The sequence below is a fragment of the Gouania willdenowi genome, chromosome 1 (assembly GCF_900634775.1).
Source record: "Gouania willdenowi chromosome 1, fGouWil2.1, whole genome shotgun sequence".
NCBI classification, from domain to species: Eukaryota; Metazoa; Chordata; class Actinopteri; order Blenniiformes; family Gobiesocidae; genus Gouania; species Gouania willdenowi.
This window is the reverse complement of record NC_041044.1, coordinates 20,456,283-20,482,588: the sequence shown is the minus strand read 5'-3', so window position 1 is coordinate 20,482,588 and position 26,306 is coordinate 20,456,283. Positions and strand designations below refer to the sequence as shown.

The window sequence follows — 26,306 nt, the reverse complement described above, 5'->3', positions numbered from 1 at the left end:
GTGTTTACATGACACGCAGACGGTGCTACATAGTGCAGCGCACCTGATCGCTGGAACTGCACTCACGTCACACCTGCGTCTACGTGTGAATGATATATTTATGTTTGTTAGGTGCACATCCAGGTGTGGCGCATGTGTGCATACACTTTAAAGTGTGGCGTAGGTGCAGTGACTTCAAACGTGGTAACGCGTTGACACATCTGCAAGCACACATGCGGACGTGACTTGTGCATTGTGCCCCTGAATAATGTAGATTGGAGGGTACGCGTTCATATACACGTTTGATAGACTGGTGTGCATTAATTTAGAATGGATCCACCACCCATAGCAGTGTGTGTGTGTGTGTGTGTTCCCTAAAAACGACTGAAAGCCTATTGCGTACCCTTCCTTTAACAACATGTTAGCTTGGAGTCCTTTGTAGTCCACAATTATAAGATGGATAGCATTTGGTCAAATGTAAAAATGTGTGTAATGTTTTTCTATACAGTTTTGTTTTTATTAAATCAATTAAATTCTAAGTTGATTTATTGTGCATCAACTAGGAATCAATATAAAGCTTAAAAAAAAGTATTGGATAAAACCACGCATATTTGATAACTTTCTCTGACAGTCAAGAGATAACTGATATAAAAAGCCTACCAAGCGTCCAAGTGCAGAAGCAGCTACAAGCTACAAGCTACAGTTTTTGGAGATACAGGGAGTTTTGGTTATTTGTGTTTCATTATTGAAGGTTGAACACTTACCATCATCACTGTCTGCCAGAATAATGACTTTGGCTGTGGGGTAGTTGGCGCCCACCTGTCCGCCCATGGGCATACTGAGGCTGACGTTGAAGCTCTCGTCCTCTTCATACAGGGAGTCATCGATAATAATGATACGGCAGGTTTTTTCACGCTCGTCCTTGTCAAAGCGCAGCACGGTGGTGTGATCCTCAGGTCGGGTGATGTAATCGGAGTAGGACAGTACAGTGCTGGGTATAGTGCCAGTTGCCGTGGCTGGAGAATTAACAGAGAGAAGTGAAAATCATTAAACTTTAAAGTAATTTATTTTAATTTTATCCGCAGCATAATTTTGTATCTCAAATGCATTTATCTATAGGTTTATCACACCTTGCTGGGTGTAACAAATAACCATAAGCTCCTGGCTGACATCCCCTGAGCGTTGAACTGGCACCAGCAACTCCCCAATATCCTCCTCAATCTTGAACTCTGCTTCGGGAATGAAGACAGTTGATTCTGCTCAGGAAGAAGAAATAAAATCAATTATGAGTGTACAAAAACATGCTTGTCTTTCATTGATCAAACCAGATTGAATGATTAGCCTTTGATTAGACTCCTACCGTCTCCAGGGTCTACAATCTCCACTGTGGCTGTGTCAGGAAACTCCAGCACTGCCATGACTGGGTCTGATAGCTGTATCTCAAAGGTCTCTGAGGTCTCAAACTCCTGATCTGTGAAAATCTTCACTTTCCAGGTAGCTGTAGTCTGGCCAGGGTTGAACTGCACTTGCTTTTGGGATTTTCCACGGAAATCTTTGCCATTCTCAGCTGTGCCATTCTTTGTTGCAATGCCTGAGAAGAAATAACTTGTGAGATATGAACTTTAGAAAAGAAATGCTCTGAGGGAATACTCAACACACAGTACAGAAGACTGGTTATTGGTGATATATTTGAGTAACTTTCCAGGTCTTCTAACTTTTGTTTGACCAAAGGGATTATCTCCATGAGGTTGAGGTTAACAATGTAAACCCTACCTGTGTGTCATTATTTTCTCCCATGCCTGAAACCTTTTCCTCAGCTGATGCACAACATTCTTAGGACAAGTGATGGATGCGCCACTAAGTGTAAAGATGCAAAACAAGACAAGTATGCTGACCTTTCCTAGAGTTGTATATGCCTGCAATTGAATCTATTTAGTAGAGTAGAGGAAATGGAGCTCAACTCAAACAAGAATACAAAAGCTTTATGCCTCCAGGATAATGAATGTGTTGTCTGCAGGGCATTGACTTCTAAGTATCCCTTAGTTTGACTCCAGGGGTAATCCTGAGGACATCCTTAAGAAGTCTGGCTGCGGTCTGGATAGATTGCGGGTGGGAGCTTGTACTCGTGTTTTACTGGAGGCATGACCTTTGAGATGACACATGAACAGCAGTAACAAGACAGTAAAAGAATAATGTATTCTATTGTAAAAATGTCAGAAATCTTTCCTAGGAGCATAAAAGCTACACGTCCTGGTTATATTAGAGTTCAATTGATCTTAGACCAAATGGGGAAAAAAAGAATAGTAGTAAAAAAATCTGCACATGAATACATCTAAACATTAAATCGGCAAAGAAACTGATTTGATCTAGCAAAGGTTAAAGGTAAACACTTACTAACAAATGAAGTTTCTCCCAGGTAGCCTCTGCGTTTCAGGGTCACCTCCAGAAATTTGGCATCTTCATCCACTAAATAGTATTCTCTCTCCAGGGAGATCCAAGCCCAGTTGAGTCGGAATGGTTGGGGTTTGAGTTTATTTCCACCTACAGAAAAAGAATCATTAGGAATATTTACGTAAAACTCTTTTATAAGTGCTACGTATTTAATATACATTTGTATGTGGTGTGTATGAAAAAGAGTCAGTCAGGTGTTCAAAACTGAAGAAAACATTATACAGTAATTCAAGACCAAGTTAAGTCTTGCTTCATTTCTGAAAACATGAGCTGTCTTTCTGTCTATCTTCCAAATCTCTCACCAGAGCTCTGTTTTAATATCCAGATTTGATAGGTTACATCAGGCATTGCACTCCATTTTCCTGAACTGCTTCTCAAACCGATATACACAGCTTAAAGGTGAGAAGGTTTTTCTGAAGCCAGTTACCTCAGGGTGTCACAATAAAGTTTCCACTGTTGCAGGATGAAAACCTATTTCTGAATTAAAAAATAACAGTTAATCATATCCTGAAGCCTACAAACCCTTGAGTATTGTATTCATTTCCAAATTATAGAATAACCACAAAAATGAGTTAAAAATAAATCTGTAAAGATCAGGGTCATTCAACCCAATCCCTAATCCATACTACCTCATGACTCATTAAATCCATATAATCGTCTTCATTTTTTAACTGACTTGATACCTTCTGCTAAAAATGGATGATGATAAAGTGTTAAAACACCTTGGTCATTGAGTCTAGTTGTGATGTGGATTTTGGTCACATTTAGTCAATGTTCTGGTTCAGGGCTATTTTTTCATTTTGTGCAGCTAGTAAGTATGAGGTCAGGTGACCCACTGACCTAAACTCTGAGACACTTAAGAGGTATGAGAAAACATTTGGACATTTACCTCCAAGTTCCAATGAATGAAAAACACAAAGAGGAACTCAGTGTTATATTTCTGTGCAAACAGTGCAAAGTGAACAGCATCTGCTTGTCCTCACAATAAACCAGCACTGAGCTCAGTTTTGCCTCAGTGAGGAAGAAAGACGGTGCACATTTTATGCTATGTGAATAGGGAGAATGAAAACACCGGATGGGGGATTGGGTTTTCTGGTCTTTGGAATGGGAAAGGGACCACCTCCTCCAATCCTAACGCCAATCGTGCAAAACTGGGGGTATAGCACACCAAATATAAACCCCTCTTCCGAAGACACAAAAACACCTTCAGATAGGGTTAACTGTCCATATCAATTTAAGTTAAGTTCTCTACCACATATAGAGAGATGTGTGCTTTCAAGAAAACCCCGTCGGTGAGTCTGACAACCTGAGAAAGTGGAGCTCTTCGAGTAAAGTGACACGCACCCATCCTTCATGCTCAGGTTTCCTGCAGTCATAGCTAAAAATACAGGAAACATGTATATCACACATTTATTTGCTCACCCCTAATCCTTCAAACATAAATACAATACTTTATCAATGACTCCATATGTTCTAAGTATCTCTCTGTCTCTACCAGATAAAGGCAGAGTTAAATAATCAATGTACTCCACCAATATTTCTAATCAAACATTTGAGTGAACAGGACTCTCCAGGAACGGGCATGAATAGATCAGAACTAATTTGGTGTACTGTACACAACAGTTAAAAAAGCAATGTTGAAAATGACCTTTGGGAGTGTTTTTGTCTACATTCTTCCATTAGGAATTAATATATATTTTTCTAGTAGCCAAATACTTTGAGGTCTTTTTGACAATTATCAGCCCGATAAACCTTATTAATACAGATTTTCCTAACATGCTCCCAGGAGGGCAGTGCAGCGCCATTGTGAGGCAGTAAAAACAGAGGAAAAGATAGAGATGCTTTAACATTTTAGTGTTATAGCACTTTTCATGGATCCAATCAGTTGTTTCAGATGTTTATAATAGAATAGGTGAAATAAAAACACCACACATTAATGTGAATCCAGAGTGAACACTGACCAGGTGGGCCAAGTCCCACCAGAATCCACATAATAACATTGAGGTCAGCCACCCTTTCACCTGTGCCTACATCACATTTCCCCTGCCAGGGCCAGCAATCCCTCCAACTCTAGTTACTGACTCATTGGGCATAGGAGCAACACACTGGCCAAGACCCCCAGAGAGAAGTTGAGCGCCGTTGGAGGTAACCGTCATTACCAGGTTACCACCCGCACACACTGATCCAGCAGTGCACAGAGCATCCCACGTAGGGCACTCAATGCCTCACCACGGGCAGTCCCATGAAGTGGAACTGTTTTAGGCAGTTTCAGATTCATTCTACTTAGTGTGTCTTTTATCCTGTTTTTTTTTGTTTTTTTTTCAAAACATATAACTTTATCAGAGACAGGATCAGTACTGTAAAACAAAGCAAAAAAGAAAGAATAAACAGGTAAAACAGGACCTGTTTCCATCATTCAAAGTACAACCTCAACAACCCAAACAGCTCACATTATCAGGTATTTTCTGACCATGTTCCACCTCAGATCTAAGAGGTCCACTTTCATCTGTAACAATGCAGTCATTTCCATTTGATACACCTGTTTCAAAGTCTGCTTGCACTCAGCCACGGTCGGTGATTTAACATTCTTCTATTTTGCTGTTACATATTTCTTGGCAATCAATAATAAAATATGTAGAATATATCTTTGGTCAGCAGTGAAAAAGTCGACCGGTATGACCCCAAGTAATTAAAATAGTGTGTTTGAGGGGATTTCTCTTTTCATAATTTCATCTTTAATCTTTTTCCAGTATTCCAAGATAACAGTCCCAAAAATGTGTGTGTATGATCACCTATTTTACCGCATTGTCTCCAGCATAGAGCTGCTGTGGGATCTTTAATGAATTTTGAATTAGCCAAAGGGTATGAAAAAAATCTAACTTTCAAAAACTTCCTAAATTCCAATCTCTTCTCTTCTCTTCTCTTCTCTTCTCTTCTCTTCTCTTCTCTTCTCTTCTCCTGAAGATGATACTGTAAGTAAGGCCTCTACATCTACATCTTTGTCTTTGAAACTCTGTTCCAAACTCACCATCTTGGCAGACTAAGTGGAGCAGAGTGACAGCTGTGCTCATTCTGCCCCCTCCCCTTTGTTGTCCCTCTTCCTCCTTGTGTCAGCATTGTCCATTCAGGGTATGAGAAGGACAGCAGGCCACAGTCTGGGTGGGCCAGATCTGCCACCATGCTCTGCCTTTATGTTGTTTCCAACAGTGTATCCTAATAGTGATTAATCTTCCCTCTATAATTTCTTTGATTACACACTGTCAGACACCGAGGTTAAAGCGTTGTACACACATAAGGATTTTCTGAATCTAAAGAGTTTTTTTATCCGTTACAGACCCCACACATGAAGATATAAAATCAGGCATTGAAGAGTTTTGATTGTACTGTGTGTGGTGTGCTTCGATAATCTCACCACACCACAGATCTAGAATCCAAGCCAAAAATCGTGCATGATCAAAGATGAACTAAACAAAAACAAAGAAAGTGGACACACGAGAAAAGGGAATGAGGGTGGTCTTGGGACTAGTTCTGAGGGAAAAACCCTAGACTAAAAAAGGACTACTGGATTTTATGTTGTAGGCTGGCCATGATTGTTTTTATGTATGCGTGCATCCTCCGTCAGATAGCTTTTTGGCTAAATTTTGTTCCATTACATGAGTCATGACTCAGTCGTCGGCTTTCTGCACACTCACAAAAAATTTTGGTCTTAAATATTGAACAACTTTATTATTTACAATTGCAAAACAAATGTACTCTTAACACACCTCCATTCACAGGATAATCTGGCTATAAAACATAAAATATTCTTCCGTTTGGCGTTTTTGAATAAGAATCTCTTTTTTAACTACTTTATGAATTCCAATACTCTAATCAAATGTAACGTCACATTTAATACGCTTAGTTTTCCCTTCACAGGCATCCTTTGGCAGCGCACGGAGCAGTAGATCCTGCACCATACATAGATAGAACAGCATACAGTATTGGACCAGGCCTCAAATATCATAGGAGAGGGATGTTGATATGAGGCTTTGAGTCATGATGCAAGATAGGGCAACTGTCTAAAAATATCTCCATCAAGTGACTCATATCACCATTAATGCTTTTCACTATTAATCATCCTGTCCATACTGATAATTATCCTGCATCCATGCAAATTCTGCCATACATAAAATTAAAATATAACATGAACCAGTATTAACATAGAGTTAATGTTGTGATGTTGACGTAAGATTGTATTATTCAACTGTAAATATGTCATTGGGCAGTCAAAGGAAGCCATTCATCTTTATATTTAAGCCTATGTTCAGGGCACTGTGAATAGCACCATGTTGCAAATAGCAGAACACAAACCCCTGCTCGCCAACCTTGGCAGAGCAGCAATGAATACATGCAGTACATAGCACTGCAAGAAAAGCATCCATCCAAATGCTCAATTTAAGGTGATAACAAATATAAAATATGTCACACGAAAACAAAACACTATATTAACAGGGTAAACAATTTGCTCAATTTGACACATTTTGAGATATGTTTAAAAAGAGAAAGGTTGAAAAGAAACTTTAGTGTATTTGCATGCTAACATGCTTATATCATTGCAAATCATTTCTGAATCATCAGCCCCATTAGTTTAAAATTCACAAGAAGGAGGCTGAGGAAAAACTATTAAAGTAATGTAAGAACTATTTTCTGTTCAAATCCGATACATTAATAAAAGGATGATGAACTCAATGTACTTTGAAGGCCACATTCAACCGAGTTAAATCTAAAGTGGGGCGTTGCAGAAAGATACTGATTGTTTTGGGATTAAACAATAAATTCAATATTTTATTTGTAATATTTTTTTTACTACAAAAATATGAAATTGAAATTGTTTTTTGTAAATTAAACATATGTTGAACTATTGACATCTGTAGCAAACTAAATTGTTTTCTTGTAACAAACTAACTTAATTTAATAATGTTGTACCTGTTATAATGTAAAAAATAAATAAATAAAATAAATTGCAGAATTGATCGGCAACCATTCACTTGGACATTCTTTTGTTTAACAAAACGGGGCATGTATAACAAGACTCGGTCTTCAACATGCTCCTATTCTGACATGTGAAAAGTACTGACTCAATTATAATGCTGATATTGTGAACAGGATTACATTGAAGAACACATTTGATTTGATTTGATTTGAAATTGCTCTTTTAACCCAAAACAATCGATTCAAGCCTTTCAGTAACACCTCGTGTGACTTAGAAAAAGGACAAGAAAAGGAGTGCAAGTAACTTAATGACAGCTTGGCTAGGGGCAGCAACAGCTTTGCCATATGAGAGTGGATAAGTATAACCACTGTGGCCATTTATCACAAATCCCCTTCCAGGGAGTTCAACAAACCTATAAATCAAGGTAGGAAAAAATAAACATCGAACAGGGGAAAATGAGACACTGGACAGGGTTATTGTATCATCTTGGAAACAATATGACAAAATTGGTTATGAAAGATAAATGAAAAAGTAAAATTGTGCATAAACGAATGTAAAAGAGTAATATGCTTGAAGGAACAGTGACAACCAAGTTGGGGTGTGGTGGACTGTAGGACTGAGAGGCTTTGCAATGGCCCCTGACTGTCGCACCATTCGCTCATAAATCTCCCTGCGACTGTTGACACTAGTGAAGCGTAAGATCCCAAAACACACTTAGGAAGTTGCGGTGTAACATGGTACAGTCAGTTAACATGCTAGCCAACTGTATTAGCACGCTTACAGTACTGTTGAAACCTTTCAAACATATAGACAGGTTCCTATTTGTCAATTAAATTCAATATAATTTATATAGCACCAGTACTCATTGCACTCATCACAAAATATGGAGTTTGGTTTTAACTAAAAAAGCAGCGTCAGTGACGATGGAGAGGAAAAACTCTTCTAACAGGAAGAAACCTCGAGCAGGTTTTTTCCCCCCCTTGTTATTCTTTTTTTTTTCATCCTTCCCTTAGTCTTTTCTGAGTTAGTAACCTTCCGTCCTTTGGAGAGACACCTTTCTGAATCACACACCTTCACAGTGGAAGTTAAAGTGTAATCAGACCATCTGAGATTGGAGTGTATTTCTTTCAGTGGGGTAACCACAGGCATTGAAAGGGGATGCCTCGGAGCCTTCCCTCTCTCGAACACACCTGTCTACACGGGATACCACTTCACTTCCAGGCCCTGCTCTGTCTGCGGCTCTGGAGTCTTGAGTCTCAGCGGAAGTGCATTCCTCAGTTTGACTATGAATGATCACATAACATTCGACACCCAACCCACCAAGGACTACGCTGTGTGCAGTTCAACTTTTCCACATTAAAAAATCCGGTGTAGTTTCTATCATTTAATGTCCAAATTTCCAACTCTAATTGGAGTTAGACTGCAAGGCAGGTGATAACGTTGTAAAGCACCAGTCCAAATTTTAGAGAAAAATGTAGCACTGAATTTTGTCTGAATCCATCCCGAACTCGACAGAGCAAAACCGAACCCGATCCGAACCCAACAGACATTCAGATATTTATATACGAGCCTAGTCCAAACGCAAACTAATTTTTTCCTCATACAAATGACATATTTACGTTTTTTTAGTGGTAAGCCCTCTTTTATAAACAAACTACTGGTAAAGTCAACAGAACAGATCAGCGCACAGGGCAACAGGCAAATATCTAACACAAACTGGCACGCAAGAGACCAAGTGGATTTATTTAAATGATCCAGGTATCAAAACTAAGGTTAATCCATGTTCTTGTGCAGTAAAGAGATTGTATAAACCAGAGGTCTTCAACAGGGGGTCCGCGGAGGTACTGCAGGGGGGTCGCGAAAGTTTTGGTTGATTAGACATTTTTTTATATTCCCCCCCGCAATCTTTTCAATAAATTGAAATGTCTTTAAATACACATTAACATGAATCCAACACACTGTAGTGAACAGATAAATGGAGGCAGAAGATGTCTTTCAGTCAGCAATGCACACGTTCAGCGACACACAGGAGCTCTTTCAAGCTGGGCACTGGTTCATTCACCTGTCCCATCATACATTAGTGACTAATGTATGCCATCCATAGCTGGTTTGAGGATTCACTGCCCATACTACATGTATGTTTAAAATTAAAACATGAATCTGTCAATTTTGTTAATAGTTCAGTATTGTATGCAAGATAACAGGTATGTTTATGCATGCCAGTGGCACTAACAAGCATCAATAATTTTCATTTCCACATTTATGTTGAACAAAAAAAGCTTTTATGCAAAATGTTGTTACATGCAATTTGACAGACATTGTTGATCTTGGCAGGTATCAGTTTATTATGTTATGTTATGTTTATGAATGGCAGTGGCATGGCCACCCTACTCACTGTACCTTGCACATGTTTAAACTAAAAACAAGAATATATAAACCTGTGTGTTATTTGAATATCTTAGTATTGAATGCACAACAGTACATTTATACATGGCACTATAGGACCAGTTTAATATAAAACACAATTTTATACAATATATATAAGTAGGGGGTCCCCGCTCCATCTCTCCATCAGTTTGGGGGGTCCTTGGCCTGGAAAACGTTGAAGACCGCTGGTATAAACAATGGATGGCTTCAAGGCTGTCCTCCTCTGCTCGACGGTCCTGCAGTGCTGAAGCTGCGCTCACTGCTACTGCTGCTGTTGCTGGCACGAATGGCAAGAACGATGCGCGCAAGGACAATGTGTGATCGAAACCCCACCCAATATCATCCAACCAGCAGCAAAAAGGGGCGTTTTGGTTTGTAAGCGGGTACACCCCCTTCAAAGGCAGAAGCACCCCCTTCTTCTCATTTGCTTCTGAATTGTAACTTAATGTCCGGTTTTGATCGGTATGTCATCCAACCAGCAGCAAAAAAGGCAAGGATTAGGGTTAGGGTTACTTCTACTTCTACTTTGACGGAAGTCAAGTAACGGAAATGACGTTTTCTCAAACCCTTTCTGATTGGTTGGTGAAAAGGTACCGCAAACCCCACTAAGGCGGTTTTGTAGCCCATCAAGAAATGCCCCACAGCTGGCCCGACCCCGCTCACCCGACCACGAGGTCTAAATATCTGTCCATTACACTAAATCCATCCTCTACACTGGATTGACTTTTTATACATTGTATAAATATGTACTGTATACTTCATCCACTTAAAAAACTTCATCCTAAATTGGTGTTTTTTGCCAAGTTGTAAAACATTTGAATAAAAATGTCTAGGTTGACTTAATACTCTCTCTGGTTTGGCAAACTATTGGCTTGTTTTGTATCATTGCAGGTTCACTGTCTGCATTTTTTGTGATCAATGGTGTTTACATTCATTCAAGGATTCAAGGATTTTAATGTGTCATTATGTGGATAACATGTACATAATGATATAACGTTCCCAAGTTCCCCCTCAAGCCATTAAAGAATAGAGTAAAAGAGTAATAATATTAAAGAATAAAAATAGAAAACAAATAAAATAGAAAAACACCGGTAATATAAGTAGAATACCCACAAGAAACAAGGGCGGAATTTTTTTTGGGGGGGGGGGCTATTAGCCAGTGAGCTGTAGCTACACGCAGAAAACCCCTAGAGTCAAACTGAACGACCAATGCTGACCTCGTACGTTACACACTGACCCTCTTACTGCAGCTGTGACTGACCATACACACACACACACACACACACACCCACACACACACACACACACACACACACACACACACACACACACACACACACACACACACACACACACACACACACACAAGGTATTTATAATACAATATACTAAATGAGTAAAAAAAAACAAAAAACTAAACAATATTTATACAAAAAGAACACAAAATGACAACAGAAATGCACAAAAATATACAAAAGGCTCCAAAAACACACAAAATGACTCCAAAAAACATATATTACAGAAAAATACACCAAACGGCAACAAAAATATAAAAATGACTCAAAATACACAAAACTAAATATTTGTCCAAAAAAATACACAAAATGACAACAGAAATGCCCAAAACTACACAAAAAAAGATTTTAAAAAATGACTCCAGAATCACACTACCATGGCAACAAAAAACAATAATTATAAAAAAAATTAACAAAAAGACAACAGAAAGATACAAAAATACACATAATGACGCCAAAAAACATACATTACAAAACAAATACACCAAACGAAAAAAACATAAAAATTAGTTAAAAAAAAACAACACACATTTATTTATTAGTGGTAGCAAAATTCAAACAAGCAAATTGGAAATGCTGCATTATCCATGAGAATATGTTTTCACTTATTCTTAACCTACTTGTATAGCAGTGGCGGATGCTTTAAGACTACAAGGGAACCTCAGCTTCCCCTAAAATCAGTGGTCAAATATGTAGTGTTGTGTGTACATTTCATTGACTAAATATATGACAGAACACATGTATGTTTAGTTCAGAATCAGCTTCTTATAACAGGAAACTGACAGCGTGACGTTCTTCATTCATTACCGCAGCGTCACAGTGTTAATAAACAGTGGTGAAGTTCAGCTTCAATTGACTTCAATGGGACAAGATTTAGGGGTTGATCCACTGCAGTCAAACTAGACGCTCATTTGATAAATGCTCGGTTATGACGCACTTAGTCCCGCCCATCGGACGCCGGGCTTCACAGGAGGTCTATGGAGCAGTGGGCTGGATCTGTCTGTTCCGGACGCTGGAATAATGGATGATGATTGGATGATCTGTCTCAGGCTAATTCAATTTTGATTGACAGCGAAATGAGCCAATCAGAGAGTATGACGTTGTAAGCACACAGGCGGGTTTTTCAAATATTTCAGTCCGTTGCTCTGTGTTGACACGGAGACTTTGCTGATCCTCTCATAGCGAATTAACTTCTGACAAACCTAGTGTCTGTTTTTGATGTTTGTGGAGACTGTTACTGCTTGTGTTGTGAGACTTTTGACCAAACACTCACACTCCAGCGCGCAGCAGCTACGCGCGCGTGCGTGTGTGATAATCTACAAATAGTTGTTGACAACAACATGTGAATTCTACTAGAATTCACATTTAAATAAACAGATATATTTTCTGAAGTAGGCAGAAAATGAGCTTCCCCTGCATGAAAGACCAGCAGCCGCCACTGTTGTATAGACACTGCGTCCTTGCACCACATGTAGTGACAGGTATTTTTTTTTAAAGGTGCTAAGACCCTTAAGCAGCTCCCCATATCAGTGCATCTCAGGGGCCTCACTCGACCTCTACACATCATACAAGACATCCAACCATCCACTAAGTGGCACATTTACCTTAAAAATCAGTAATCAATTCCTGACATCGATAATTAAGAATAAAAAATTAATTTTTGTATAAAAATAATAACAATAATGGCTTGGCTCTATATAGCGCTTTTTTTCAAGGAGACTCAAAGAGCGTACAATAAACAATGAGATGGTCCAATTTCATTAGGTATAAAACAAGGGCTCCACTTCATTAATGCGGAGCACCAGTTTCAGAAAATATTTAGCAAGAAGGAGTTTTAGGATTATTTTAATTGCTATTGCTTTCTAAAATGTACCGACTGGTCTGTTGTTATAGGCTGTATAATTTATGTTTTTTCTGCCTCACACTTGCAGCTCAGCCAGATTTATTATCAAGAACCCTGACCAGTTCACTTTCTGCCCTACAGCATGTTTCTACTTGTCCAGGACAAAGTCCCCCATCCCCCTGACTCACCTGTTCATCACCTCATATGAGTGATAACACGCTGGCTCGTCTCGCTTCTATTTGTAATGTTTGATGGCCTTTCGATCCCGTGCAATTGACCATATGTGTGTGATCACTGATTATGCATCTGTAAATGTCTTCAAAGTATTTATTGTATTGGTTTTGATAATAGTGCAGGCTGCACCGGAGGTAAGTAGTAAAGATGCATCCAGTCTGAGTTTCAGTTTGCATGGCTAAGTCTCATTATCATGAGAAGGCTGGAATAGTGAATAAAATGATAAATGCAAAGAAGAGAAGATTTCTGCTATTTCAATTAATGTCAGAGATCCTAACTAACATCATTACACAAATCATCGCTGAGTGTGCAAGATAAACATCACACTACTGAATCGTGTTTTGCATTTTACGGTCACTGCTTAAATAGCAAAGCCCACCTGTTGCTTTTTAATGTCTAAAATTGAACAGCTTTGTATTACTGGCAAGTGAAACCAGTGGAGGGTTAAATGTCACAAGGAAAATAGGTTGTTTAAAAAAAAGCTGTATGGTCATGTTTTAACACACCTTAGAGAACTCCAAACAATAATATGATGTATTTTTCCAAAGCAAAATAAGAGAGGATAAAATAACGGATGAAAGGGTAAACGAAGCCAAAATAAAATGCTTTTGTATCATTTTGTAAATTTAATTTTCGTTCAATAGACAAAGGATTTGATCTCAAGTAGGATCTAGAAATTAGACTCCATAGTGACACCACGGTGGTTAGGATAGCTGCAGTCATCAACCAAGCCGCCTTGTAAGCGCACATCAACTCTTTAGCACCGGAGCACAGCTGATCAATCCATCAATCTTTATTTATGAAGCCCAAATGACAACAAAGGTCATCTCATACCACTATCAAAATATGAAATTCATAATACAAAAGTAAATTTTTTTTTTACACGAACAAGCATTTAGCGACAGTGGGAAGAAAAAACTTCCTTTTAAGAAATCTCCAGCAGCTGATAGGACAGTGACAAGAGGAAGGACACCTGACAGAACGCTGACGGGACCCAACGGCACCGGACGAGTCGGGTTCAGACAGATATTTAGAACTAGTGTTCAGGTTCAGTCACATAGTGTCGATAGCGTGCAGCGTTCTTCCTTTCCTGCTGCAGCAGCTGTAACCCTGAAGAATGCAGCTTTAACTGAAGCAGTGAGAGCAATAATTCACGGAAGAGGGAGAACGGAGCAGAGGAGGACAATTATAAAGGAATAAACTGTTGAAACATTCCTTTTACTGCACAATAACATGGATTTTCCTTATCTTTGATACATGGATTCTATAAATAGATCCAATGCACTTCGCCCGTTTGTTTCACTTTAGCTTGTTACCCGTGCACTGATCTGATGTTGACATGAACAGTTGTTTGATAATAAAATCGGTGCTTACCACTAAAACAAACGTAAATATGTCATTTTTTGGAGAAAATAAATGGGGTTTTACTGTTGGGTCAGACTCGGACGAGAAAATGCTGCCCGATCCACTTCTTCAAGAACATGCATCAGCGTCATTTGGTATCACGCCTGCAGAACTGCGTGGGAAATTTGTACCCAGAACAGAGGTACAAAATGTATCTCACAATCTTTTCAAGGCAATAGGGAAAAATGTTTTTGGGCTCATTTTCTTTGGTTTTGAGCTCTTCATCAACCATTAGCATTAAAAGACTTAAAATTAATGTTTATTTTTGTCCTATGCGCCTTTAATTTGTAAAATGACCCATTTTTACATGTCTTGAGAGAAAAAACAAATACATGTTGTTGAAAAAGGGTATTCCGAAGTCTAAAGATGGGGGCATGATTTCCTGAGACACTGCAAATCTGCAGCACCAAGGCATAAAGAAATATGTTTGTGCAACTGAAGCCAAGACAAGAAAAGGACGTAAATATGCATACATACAGGAATTTCACTATACCACTTCAAGCAAATGATGAAAGGTGACATTCAAAAAGCTCTAAGGAGTACGCAGTGGTACGGTGCCTCATTGTTCATCAACAATAAAGGTTAAGACATGCATTCGTTTTTCACTTGGACTAACACGCAGTCAGTGTTTGGCTTGAGTCCCCTTTGACCCCCATCCTTTTAACTTGCTACCCTTTCCGGGGTGGTGCCTCTGTCCTAGGTTTCAGTCATGGCCAACTGCTTTAAGTCTTTGTGATGCAAACAGTTGGGTGATTGACACAGAGCAAGAAGCTTAAACTCAAAGCAGCCAATAGAAGGAAAAAAAACTTTTGGCAAGTGTTTCTTATTACTATTGGGTCCTAGTGTGTGGCACTTGTACATATACCATTCAAATATTCAGAGGTTCCTACCGTTGTCTTCAACCGTGAAGTAGAAGATATCACTTGTGGCGTTACTTCGATCCAACAGCACATAGCAGATCTTCATGTCATTGATATCAGCTGTAGATATGAGAAATTGAAGACATAGTTACAGTGTGATGTTACATTTATAAGGCAGCAATTAAAGTCATGAGCCGCATGGAAGGCTTTTCTTAATAGTTTCAAACAGTTTTCATTTACACAACCAATCGCACTATTTTACAATAATTTTACAACTTCCTGGGCTTTTTACTAATATCCGTTGTCATTGGAGTCAGAGTCAGAGTCTGAGTGGACGTGCTCATCGTCACTATATATTTGGATTTTTACCTTTTATTCATAGAAAAATTTGGTTAAAACTTTACATCATGCCATATATATCATGTGATGATTATAAAGTGGTAGTTTGTGGCCACTACTCAGAAGGTAACAGAAACAACCACCCCAAAAAATAACTACACAGTAAACTATGATATTTACCTTAATTTTTGTTTTCAAACTTTCAAAAACAATTGAACAGACTGAGTGTGTGAGACTTACATACCTTGCGTGAAGGTCTTGATGCTGTCGTTTCCTAGTGCAGTGTTCATAATAAAGCCATGTAGTGGAGCTTCAGACACAGTGTACTTCAGGACCTTTTGAGGACTGTCTCTGTCTTCTGATCTCAGTGACTTGCTGGTGATCAAAAATCCAATATGTCCAGTTTGGAGGACTTTTAACGAGGCAGCTGCCTTATTGACTGCAATTTGTGGCACACCATTGTCCACGGTGTTAATGTAGATGGTCATCATTTGGGGTTTGCGAGTCTCATATACAGTATCAGGAAATACATAAAAATCTGAGTGAGTGCCATCTGTGACAGTGAAGGAAAAGCTATCCTCGTTGGTTTCAGTGCCATCATGCTTATAGCTGATGAGGTTCTCGTTCAGGTCTTGTTTAGTAAATGTTGTGATCGGTTGAGTTTTATTGAAAACCAGCTGGCCATGTACTGGTACTTGGGTCAATATAAATCTCAGCAAATGATCTGGGGTGTCTCGGTCCTCAGCTGTCAATTCAAATGGTGTAATTAGCTTGGTTTGTCCCTCCTCCACAAACAGTTTGCTTATTGTTAAGACAGGCTTCTTATTGTCTACGTCGGTGATGGAAACTCTGAAGGTTCGAAACACAGGATTGTAACCGTCTGTAACCTCAAACTCAAAGCTGTCCATTTTCATCTCATCATCAGAAGTATGGATGTAGTAGATCTTGTTACCAGCAAGCTGCAGCTGGGTAAATGTAGAAATTGGCACACCTGGGTAGTCAGTGCATTCTAAGTGACCTCTACTTGGAGCTCTCGTAATGCTAAAACTAAGGTATTCATCAGGACTGTTGATGTCAGAAGTGCTCAGGAGGTCAGTGGTAAGAGTTACTTTTCCGCCTTCTTTGAGAGTGACACCTTTGTTAATGACATCTGGAAAAACCATGTCAATGCTTCCAATACTAATGTAGAAGTAGCGATCAATTAGTGGATTGATACCATCAGTGACATCAAATTTTAGCAAGTCACGGATCCCCTCCTGGCCAGTGTGCACATACTGTATGAGTTGCTTGTCAATTTCATCTTGTGTAAAATTCATTCCAAGGGTAATATTTCCTAAAACATTGCCAATATTACTGATACGCTGAAGGTAGCCTTGTCCAGGGCCATATCGAACAATGTAGGTTAGCTCTTTGTCTTCAGAGTCGAGATCTGTGGCCATCAAAGCATTATTGCTGATGATTTTTGTCTCTCCAATCTCAACATCAAGACCATCATTTATAGCCATTCTTGGTGTCTCATCATCCACAGCAATGACTATTATGAAGACATTTTTTTCCACTTTGTGTTTACCATCAGTTAGCCTGATCTCAAAACTGTCTTCTTTGGTTTCCGAATCATCGTGCTCATAGATGATGTTGGATGCTTCTATAATCTGTTCCAAACTGAACTTCTGTACAGGGATGGTGCCAGTGCTAAGCTGCTGAACTATTGTACCATATTTGGGGTTTTTAATGATCTCAAAATGCAGTTCATCTCCTGGGATGTCGCTGTCAGCTGCGTTGAGAATTGGTGTGTCTATGACTAGACTCATACCTTCCATTACCACAAACTCACGAATAAAAATTTCAGGCGTCTCATCGTTTGTTGGAATGATAATGATTGGAAAGAAGTGGCGTTCGGAAAAGTTAATTCCATCTGAGCAGCGAAACGTGAACCGGTCTTCCACGGGTTCAAACCCTTTGTGGATGCTTTGGACATAGTAGATATGACCAAGGGCAACATCTTTGATTGTGAAAGCTGTGATGGCTGTCCCAGCTCTTGACTTCTCAGAACCAGAGGCTGGAGAGATGTTCTCCACATAGCCCGATGTTGGCTGGACAATTATTGTGCATAATATGTCATCATTGTTGGTGTCAATATCTTCAGCTTGAATGTTGTCCTGTGTAATGACATTCTTTTCTCCCTCAAACACAATAAACTGCCCACCTACACTGACAACAGGTGGAATACTGTCAACAGGGAGGATGGTGACGTGAACAGTCACACCCTGAACCTTGTTGCCCCCAACAACCCACTGATCTGACATATCAGACAAACTAAGGTTGAATGAGTCATGTTTTTTGATTGGACCAATCTCACCAGTTGTATGAGCATACGCAACTACCCCATTGATGATGTCTTCTTGGGTGAATCTCTCTGCTGGAGCACCATTAACTAGGATTTCACCTAACCTAGGAGGATCTTCAACAATGAAGGTGAGCATAAGGTCATCAGTGTCTTCGTCATGACCCTGAATGACACTGCTTGTTATCTCTGTTGCCTCATTTTCTAACACATCAATAGAGAATCCAAGCAAGCCAACTGGGAGCATAATTGTTGGCACTTCATCATCAACAGGTTCAATGGTGATTCTGATGTTAATTGGAACCTCATGGAAACCGTCACTCACTATAAGTTTGATTACATCATTGACTGATTCTTCTCCTCCGTGAATGTAAGCCAGATGTCCATTGGCAATATCTTCAAGTACAAACGTTTCCTCGTTTGACATGTCAATGCCCAAGTACTGCAGATGTCCATACTGAGGAATCTGAGTCAGGGTGAAGATAATGTTTTCATCATCTGTGTCTGTGTCAGTGGCATATAGCTCATTTCTTGTAATGACAAAAGTATTCCTCTCCATCACTGTGAATCCAGAGTTAGTTATAAATGGGGGTTTGTTGTCGACTGGCTGCAAGAAAATCGTGAAGAGTCCATCAATTGTATTTCCAGCTGTATCTTCCACTATGAATGTGAATTGAGCAACTTTAGGAGTTATACCAAGTTCTTGGTCAGGAGGCCTGTAGGCTACTTTGTGGTGATTAACCTGAGCTTGTGTAAACTCTGTTATTACTGTATCAGGACTGTCAGTCAGTACTATATCACCCAAAGGAACAGGGTTGTTTTCATCGGTGTCAGTCGGGGGTATGGTAATGGTGTATTTGAGGTCTCTGTCATTTGAATCAAGATCTGTATAACACAAGAATTTCTTCCTGAAGTAGGTAATCTCATACTCCTGGACTGTCATGTGAAGGGTGGTTCCAGGAAAAAGCTCTGGAGAGAGGTCATCAACTGGGTGGATTTTTATCGAAAACATATGCTCGCCTGATTGATTTGGAGGATCATTATCATCCAGGACTCGAAACACAAAGTGATCAGTCACAGTAGTAGTGCTATGTGGACCAATATGGCGGTAAAACAATTTTCCATCAAGAATATCTTGCTGAAACCATTCAGTAACAACTTGCTCAAACATCTCATCCGTTTCACTGAATTTCCAAATAGATGGATCTAAGGGAGGCTCTACCTGCCTGAGCAGCAGTTCCCCTGTAGTTGAGTAAGGTGTCTCTAAGACAAATTTTATAGTGGAGTCTTCTGAGTCTATATCTGTGGCACTCAAGATGAATGGAGAGATCTGCATAATTTCATTCTTGAACAGCACCAGACCAGTATTAGCATTGATGATTGGGGGTTCATCATCAGTGGGAGCAATTGTGATGGGGAACAAAAACTCAACTTCGTGAAGGCCATCAGTCATCCTGAATATAATGTTGTCGCTGTAGGTGTCACTTCCGTCATGCTGGTACATCACAATGCCGGCGTCCAGGTCAGCTGGGGTAAAGTATTTCCTGCGAGCCCCGAGCACTGTAAGCTCTCCGTGCTTTAAACCATCAACCACTGTGATTCTAACATCTTCTAAGTTATTCTCATCACTAATCTCTAAATTCTGGGAGCTGGAGAGGGCTCGGGATTGCCCTTCAAACAATAGCTGCCCTGTATTTTTGGTTGCAACTGGAGCCAATGTATTCATAGGCTTGACCACAATCATAAAAGCAAAAGTATCTGACACTGACCCATCAGTATCTACAATTTCAAATTCCAGCTGAAAAATCCTCTCATGATCTGAATCGTCTGAAGGGGGCTTGTAGGCTATTTTCAGATCTCGGATGTCTTTCTGATAGAAGGATGTGATAGGCAAGTTCTGATCATCAGTGCTGATGATATAACCCTGATGCGGGTTAAGTGGTGTAGTAATGTTGAAAATTAAATCATCTGGGTCAGATTCAACATCTTCTGCAGCTAACATGTCACTTGTAATGGCAGTCATCACAAACTGATCAACCTCCATCATCATCATAGACACAAAGCTGGGTTTAGGAGCTGTGTTTTCTGATCCTTCTTTGATTCTAACCATCATTTGGAAATGCTCCTGCATTATTGTGTTCCCATCATTGTCCTGCAGCTCTAACATCATTGGGATATAGTCTCTGTTCGGTGATTTAGTTTGAGCAGTGTGTTTGTAGCGGATGCCTTGTTTCACAAGCTCATCACAGCCAATCATTTGACCATTGGAAGGATTATTCAAAAGAGTGCCATACCTGGGAAGACCTCCAGCCCCGACTAGAGTGGCAATCTTACACTGTGTGACACCATCCTCATAAGAGAACTCCAGAGTTTTTTTGTCAATGGAATTGCTGTCCCCATTGAACTTTTCAACATTGAGAGGCATATTCCTGATGAGGATCTCAAGTTGCTGGAAAACCACCTCTACCTCCAGCATGAAAGGGATGATCACCGTGTCTGTCTGGGAATCATATCGAAGCTGAAGCTTCACCCGGTCCTTACTGGGACTTCGAGATCCAAAATGAGTGTATTTCACTTCTTCTGGTCCAAACAAACAAGGGAACTTTTTGGGGGTCAACATTCCAGGTTTTTGTGCCAGTGGGTCATTGTCCAAAACAGTAATGTGACAGCGGTCGCCTGGCTGCACTTCAGTCACCAGATCATTCATTGGGTCGAGAAAGACAGACCTTCCAAACGGTACTCTGATCCCATTGTTAGCTATGATAATATCATCTTCATTAGGTCCTGACCTGTGGTTAAAAAAGTGAGCTGGGTCAAAAGGCTCCGAATAGACTGATGCAAAACAGAAGCTGAAAGCAAGAGTTGCAAGAAGGCATCTCAAAACTGCCAACTTCCTCCCCAAATGCAGACAACCAGCCATGTCCACTGCTAGTTGCCTTGCAATATGTTCAACAATTGAGCAGTGGCAGGAAGATTCCTCTTCTAATTGAAGGGAAAAAAAAACATTTAAAAAAATTCAGTATGATGCTCTTAGCTTGAGATGTTTCCCCAGCAGCTCTGTTGCAGTGTGACCACACAGACACAAGCGTAGTGAATGCAGCAGGGCAGTGCAGGTAATAATGAAGCAGCAGACAGCGACAGGCACATGCTCCTCCTTCAGTCAGTGAAGGGTGGGAGCCTCTGGCGCCCATGGCTAATTTGAGAAAGATCATTGGACAAGAGTGGGACAGAGCTGGGCAGCTCTCACACTTCTCCTTTTCTTTCACGACAAAAAGGAGGAAAGGCAATAAAACCAAGCACCAAAAAAAATAAATGTACTCTTTTAGTTATCTTTATTTCATATAGAAAATAAATTCTTACTTAATACATTATGGTTTTACTTTGTTTGCCTGAAGAAATTGTAAAAAAAAAAAAAAGTTTTTAAATAATTTCAAAATCAATGGTAATCAATAATAATTAATGATCTCAACGACTGAAGAGGGAAAAACAAAAATCCAACTTTAGATATATTTATCAGATTTTGATGAAATAACTTGGCAAATTATTTTCACATTGATCTTTGGTTAACAATATCTTCAAAAAAGTAAATGCTTGCAGGAAAAAATGCATTTATTTTACACAGTTTTATTAGGTCAGATCTAAGAAATTTTGAGTGTGAACAAAAAGATAATTATGTCACTCATCATTGTGATGTGAGGAAAGGTTTGTGGTTATTTTAAGGAGGTCTTGACACTCCGGCACCGGAGTGACCATCAGTTACACACCGGGGGACAATAACCCTACATCAGCTGGCAAGACAGGTGTGTAGCAGTGTATACACAACACAACACAAATCCCAAGATTTCTCAAGTCAATAGATATATATATTTTTTAAAGGTCCTGAAGTTTCAAGGTGGATGATTGAACATTTGAATCAAATTTTCTTTAGATAACACCGTTTTTAATATGTTATCTTTTCCCAAGGAATAAAAAAAAATAAACATAAAATAGAATTAACATTAGTAAACTAAAGCTAAAACATATTAAATAGTTTTTTTCAGACTGAAAGGGTAAAAAATTCTATTATCTTTCTCACACAGTAGGGAGAAATCAAAACTGGATGCAGTGTCAATGTGAGAATGTATACTCAGTTTGCCGAACAAGGTCATGTTAAGATAAAAATATCCAGTAGCCTTTTATGGATCCTCTTTTGAGTTGAAAGTGACACTTAAATTGATCTATGTGGATTTCTCACACATTTGATGACTCATTTTTGAGTTGTTTTTGTCATCACTGTTGGCTTGTTGACTTTTTCTAGCAGAAATTTGCAGATTTTAAGACAAAAGTAATTCAGCCTCAAATGTTTTAAACACTGCTTTTAGTGAATTTCTGACTAATAAGTGATGTTTTTTGTGTTTTTTCAATTGCAATGCGTGGGTAAACACTAGGAACCTCTTAGCAACCTTCTTCCAAGTGAGAGCCAAATAGCAGGGATACCGAATGTAACCAGGCATTCTGTATCACACTTTTCATTGCATCCTCTAAATAAATCTTGACCTCTTCACTTCACAAGCCAGAAATAAAAGTGGAGCACACGCCCAATCGTGTATCTAAAGCAACAAACAGTGAGCTTTTTATAATCAGTCACTTCAAAAATGTTTGAGTTTTAACAATTCATTAAGAGATAGTCAAATAATTGTGTTTATTCCAATTCTTCAATAGAATGTGAGCACACTAATGAGCACCCATTACTGTCGTCTGTGATAAACAGCCTCAGTTTATCTGTTCGCTGGCATTAGCATGACTCGGTTTAAGCTAATAACCTGCCTTCATCTAATTTAGACATTAAAGATGTGGCACTTCCCTAATGAGTGTCTAAGATAAACAGAAAGTGAGGCTGGTTGGAAGCCAGATTCGGCTGCCCAGGATCAACACTTCATTCTTGGGAAAGCTCTTGATGACAGCTGCTACTAATGACCTTGTGATAGCTGGATGACAATGGATACCAGCCTTTTATTCTGCAAGTAATATGTCACAAGGTAGGATTTGTTTCCTTACAGTAAACACACTCTTTGTTTTCATTCGTGATGACACGCTTGTAACATTTTGGTATGGCATCAATTTATGCTACCGCTTGCCAAGTTTCCTTTTGTACCACACATGTTGCAGTCTTCATAATGCGTCAATCAAAAGTCCACTGAAATTTCACCTGATGTGATTTGGGTCATATATTTTTAAGTGTAAAATGCAGCAAAATAGACTAATACAGGTTTTATTTTTCACTTAAAAATAAGACTTTCTGTCAATATCAATCTTGCCTCGTGCCTGTGTCAATAATAATAAAATAATTGGTCAAGAGAGTTCCTTGGCGAAGGGCAAGTTTGATATCAAGGCAAGCGGCAAAAGACACATTTGTGTAAAACATCTGACAAGAGATGGTATAAAGCACAATGTGATTCTGAGATCAAACATTAAGACAGTGAGATTTGTGATATTATGGTCCCACAAATATTATCTGCCGATATTTGCCATAAAATGTAATATCGGTTGACAGTGGTATCGGATTTGCTGCCAATATTTTTTAAATGATCTTTTTCTTTTTTTTAAAGGTCTTTTTATTGAAAGATAATAACAGAAAATAGCTTTTACTGTACAGGGAAATATTTTCACACAGGTCACAAAACATCCAAACATTATTCAAGCCGAGTCTATTCGACATAAGCATAGCAGAAGTCACAATCTAAGCAATAAAAGTTCAGGGTTGACAATTCTGTATACACGTCAGTATAGATAAGGGCAGTCCTTCCTTCGAACTCTGTAGGAAGCTGAGTTGTATTTAAGATCTATGTTGACATATAGGACGCAGTAGCATATTTTCTCTAGATTCAAGCAGGTCATTGTATCTCTTATCCAGTGCGAGAAGGTCTTTTTATTTGTTATTTATCTCCCATGTCTGCATTTGTTGTCTTGGGTTGACACCAAATGTAGTATAATGTTTTTTTTAGGTAAAATACTTTAGGGTTTGATCCAATGACATTTAAAATGATCTTTTTTGATCTGCAAGTAAATGGAAAAATGGTTTCAAACTAAATGTTTTTTTTTTGGGCCTTGCAGACTGGCAATTTCCAATTTTTAGATTACCTCTTGGTTGGTCAAACTGCAAATTACATTTCTGGTACAACTAAAAGTGGGTCAAAAAGAGAAAGCTCATTTGGTGCATCTTTAAGAACCCAATTCACCAAAGCGCCCTGTACGATTAATTGCCTGTCTGATGATGTGCGTCTATGGAGAAAAGTCTGGCCTCAAACTAGCAGAAGCCTTTTGGACCAGACCTGTTTTGTGTTTTTATATAACACAAATATGGCCATCAAAGGATAGTTAATAAGACTCATTGGATAAACTTTCTTTCAGAAAATGTCAATATGGCAAAATTGATATTCTGTATCTTTCTTACAAAGAAAAATTGTGTTACAACAAATTGGATTCATGATGGAAGGCCAAATGATCAATTGTGGTCAGGAATTTCATTGTTTGTTCAGGACAAGCTAAATCATGACAGCATTCCCACCTAAACAGAATGACAGAAGTTGTAACGGATGTTTTACAATCATGAAAGCCAACGCTTCAGTGATCATTCATCACACTGAGCGTGTCCATAAAGCTTATCACTCGAGAACATCTCAACCATTCATAAAGCAGGTGAACCACTGGATCCAGCTGTGCTGGACTTTGGTTGATATATCACTGTCAGAGTATATGTCAGTGTGCCTACAGATGTTTTAGAAGGAAACAGATGCTAAAATATGTAAACATTACATTTGAAGAAACCCATCCATCAATGAATCAGAGTAGATACTGATTGGACAACAATACAGTATTTTAGGAATTTTCTACCTCATGTAAACAGTTATTCACATTCTCCTGCATACATTTTGATGTGATATGTTGTTTTTTACACTTTGATTTGTATTTTATGAGAATAAATTGATGTCGTGCTTTTTCTAGCATGGGCTTCACCCCTTCAGTTGATAGATGATGGAGTGTCATTACTCCAAGTGACTTTTGGCATTATAGTTCTTCTATACATTATCTTTAGAAGATTAACTGCTGTGTGATGCGAGGCTTGATAAAGAACTTCTGACAGATTCTGTGAAAACAAGCTTTGACAACAGTGGGGCGTCTTAATCACGGTAAACCTACGGCCTCCTTAGAATAGTTCTGAAAGATTGCCCTGAGATTCCCTGTGCTATCGGCCGACTTGCTAGCATCCAAATCATTCACCCTGTTTTAAATATATACAGAATATAAATAGAGGATACTGAGACCTGAGATGTTTGGATCCAGTTCCGAGGAGGAAGAGGTTTGAGGTTCTGCTATACTTTGTGGTTTACTGCAGGGTGTCCATGTCTGTGGTCAGAATTCAACGCCACACACTTCAGTTTTAGAGCCTGTACCGCCGTCACTGCTGTGCTGTCGGCTCAGTGTAGTATTTCACCTTCCCAATGGTGGATTAAAGCATCCTGTGGGTAGACGTGGGCTGATGTTATGGCTTGACGTCAAAGGAGGGGAGCGGAAGCCCATGGAAACAGGCCGGATATAGCAGCTGGATGAGCCCCAAACACTGGGCAACTCATTTCTGTAGGTGGCTTCTTTATGCGCCCAATTTGAACACAGATATTGAACATTATGTATTATTGCAATATGCTGAACACTTTACAACTTCCACTATTATTTACTCCTCCATAACCTATAACACAATAAATATATAGAAACATTAAAACTCTGAGCAGTGCATACATTATTTTTATTATTATGATAAACTAATGTGTTAAAGATGGATTAAGATGATTAAATCGCTACTGGTAGCTTGATGAAATGTGTATTTCCAATAGAAATATGATGGCGATATATTGTTGAATGATAGAGGACAATAAACGTAATGTAAGGGCCAAATATACTATTTTAAAGGGGACATATGCTAAATCCACTTTTTTAGCCCTTAAATGCATTTTGTTGTATATTTAGAGTGCTTAGAAGTACAGAAAAAATCAAATTAGTCTCTTCAGGTGCTCCGTAGATATCTTTATATTCTGTTTTGGTCATATTTTTCAATCTGTTTCGATTTTTCTATTCTCTATTACATTTCTTGAACTATTATGTCACAGTATTTGCAGCAGAA

At 39.0% G+C, this 26,306-nt stretch overlaps 1 protein-coding gene across 3 annotated transcripts in view; it reads right to left on the bottom strand.

The window, feature by feature from the left end:
* The window catches only part of LOC114464526 (FRAS1-related extracellular matrix protein 2-like), an 85,635-nt gene extending 60,040 nt beyond the window's left edge, over window positions 1–25,595 (bottom strand). Inside the window, exons 1-6 of one of the 3 annotated variants that reach the window (XM_028448812.1) lie at window positions 25,453–25,595; window positions 15,496–15,585; window positions 2,374–2,520; window positions 1,340–1,570; window positions 1,110–1,235; window positions 744–995 (exon numbers count right to left, since the gene is read on the bottom strand). In XM_028448812.1, the coding sequence (XP_028304613.1) occupies window positions 744–995; window positions 1,110–1,235; window positions 1,340–1,570; window positions 2,374–2,520; window positions 15,496–15,571 (832 nt within the window). In that variant the 5' untranslated portion in view covers window positions 15,572–15,585; window positions 25,453–25,595. Of the gene's footprint in view, window positions 1–743; window positions 996–1,109; window positions 1,236–1,339; window positions 1,571–2,373; window positions 2,521–15,495; window positions 15,586–16,048; window positions 21,241–25,452 lie in introns of those variants that run through there. The other 2 variants (XM_028448794.1, XM_028448802.1) reach the window with 2 other exon arrangements.
* Between the last annotated feature and the right edge of the window lie 711 nt (window positions 25,596–26,306).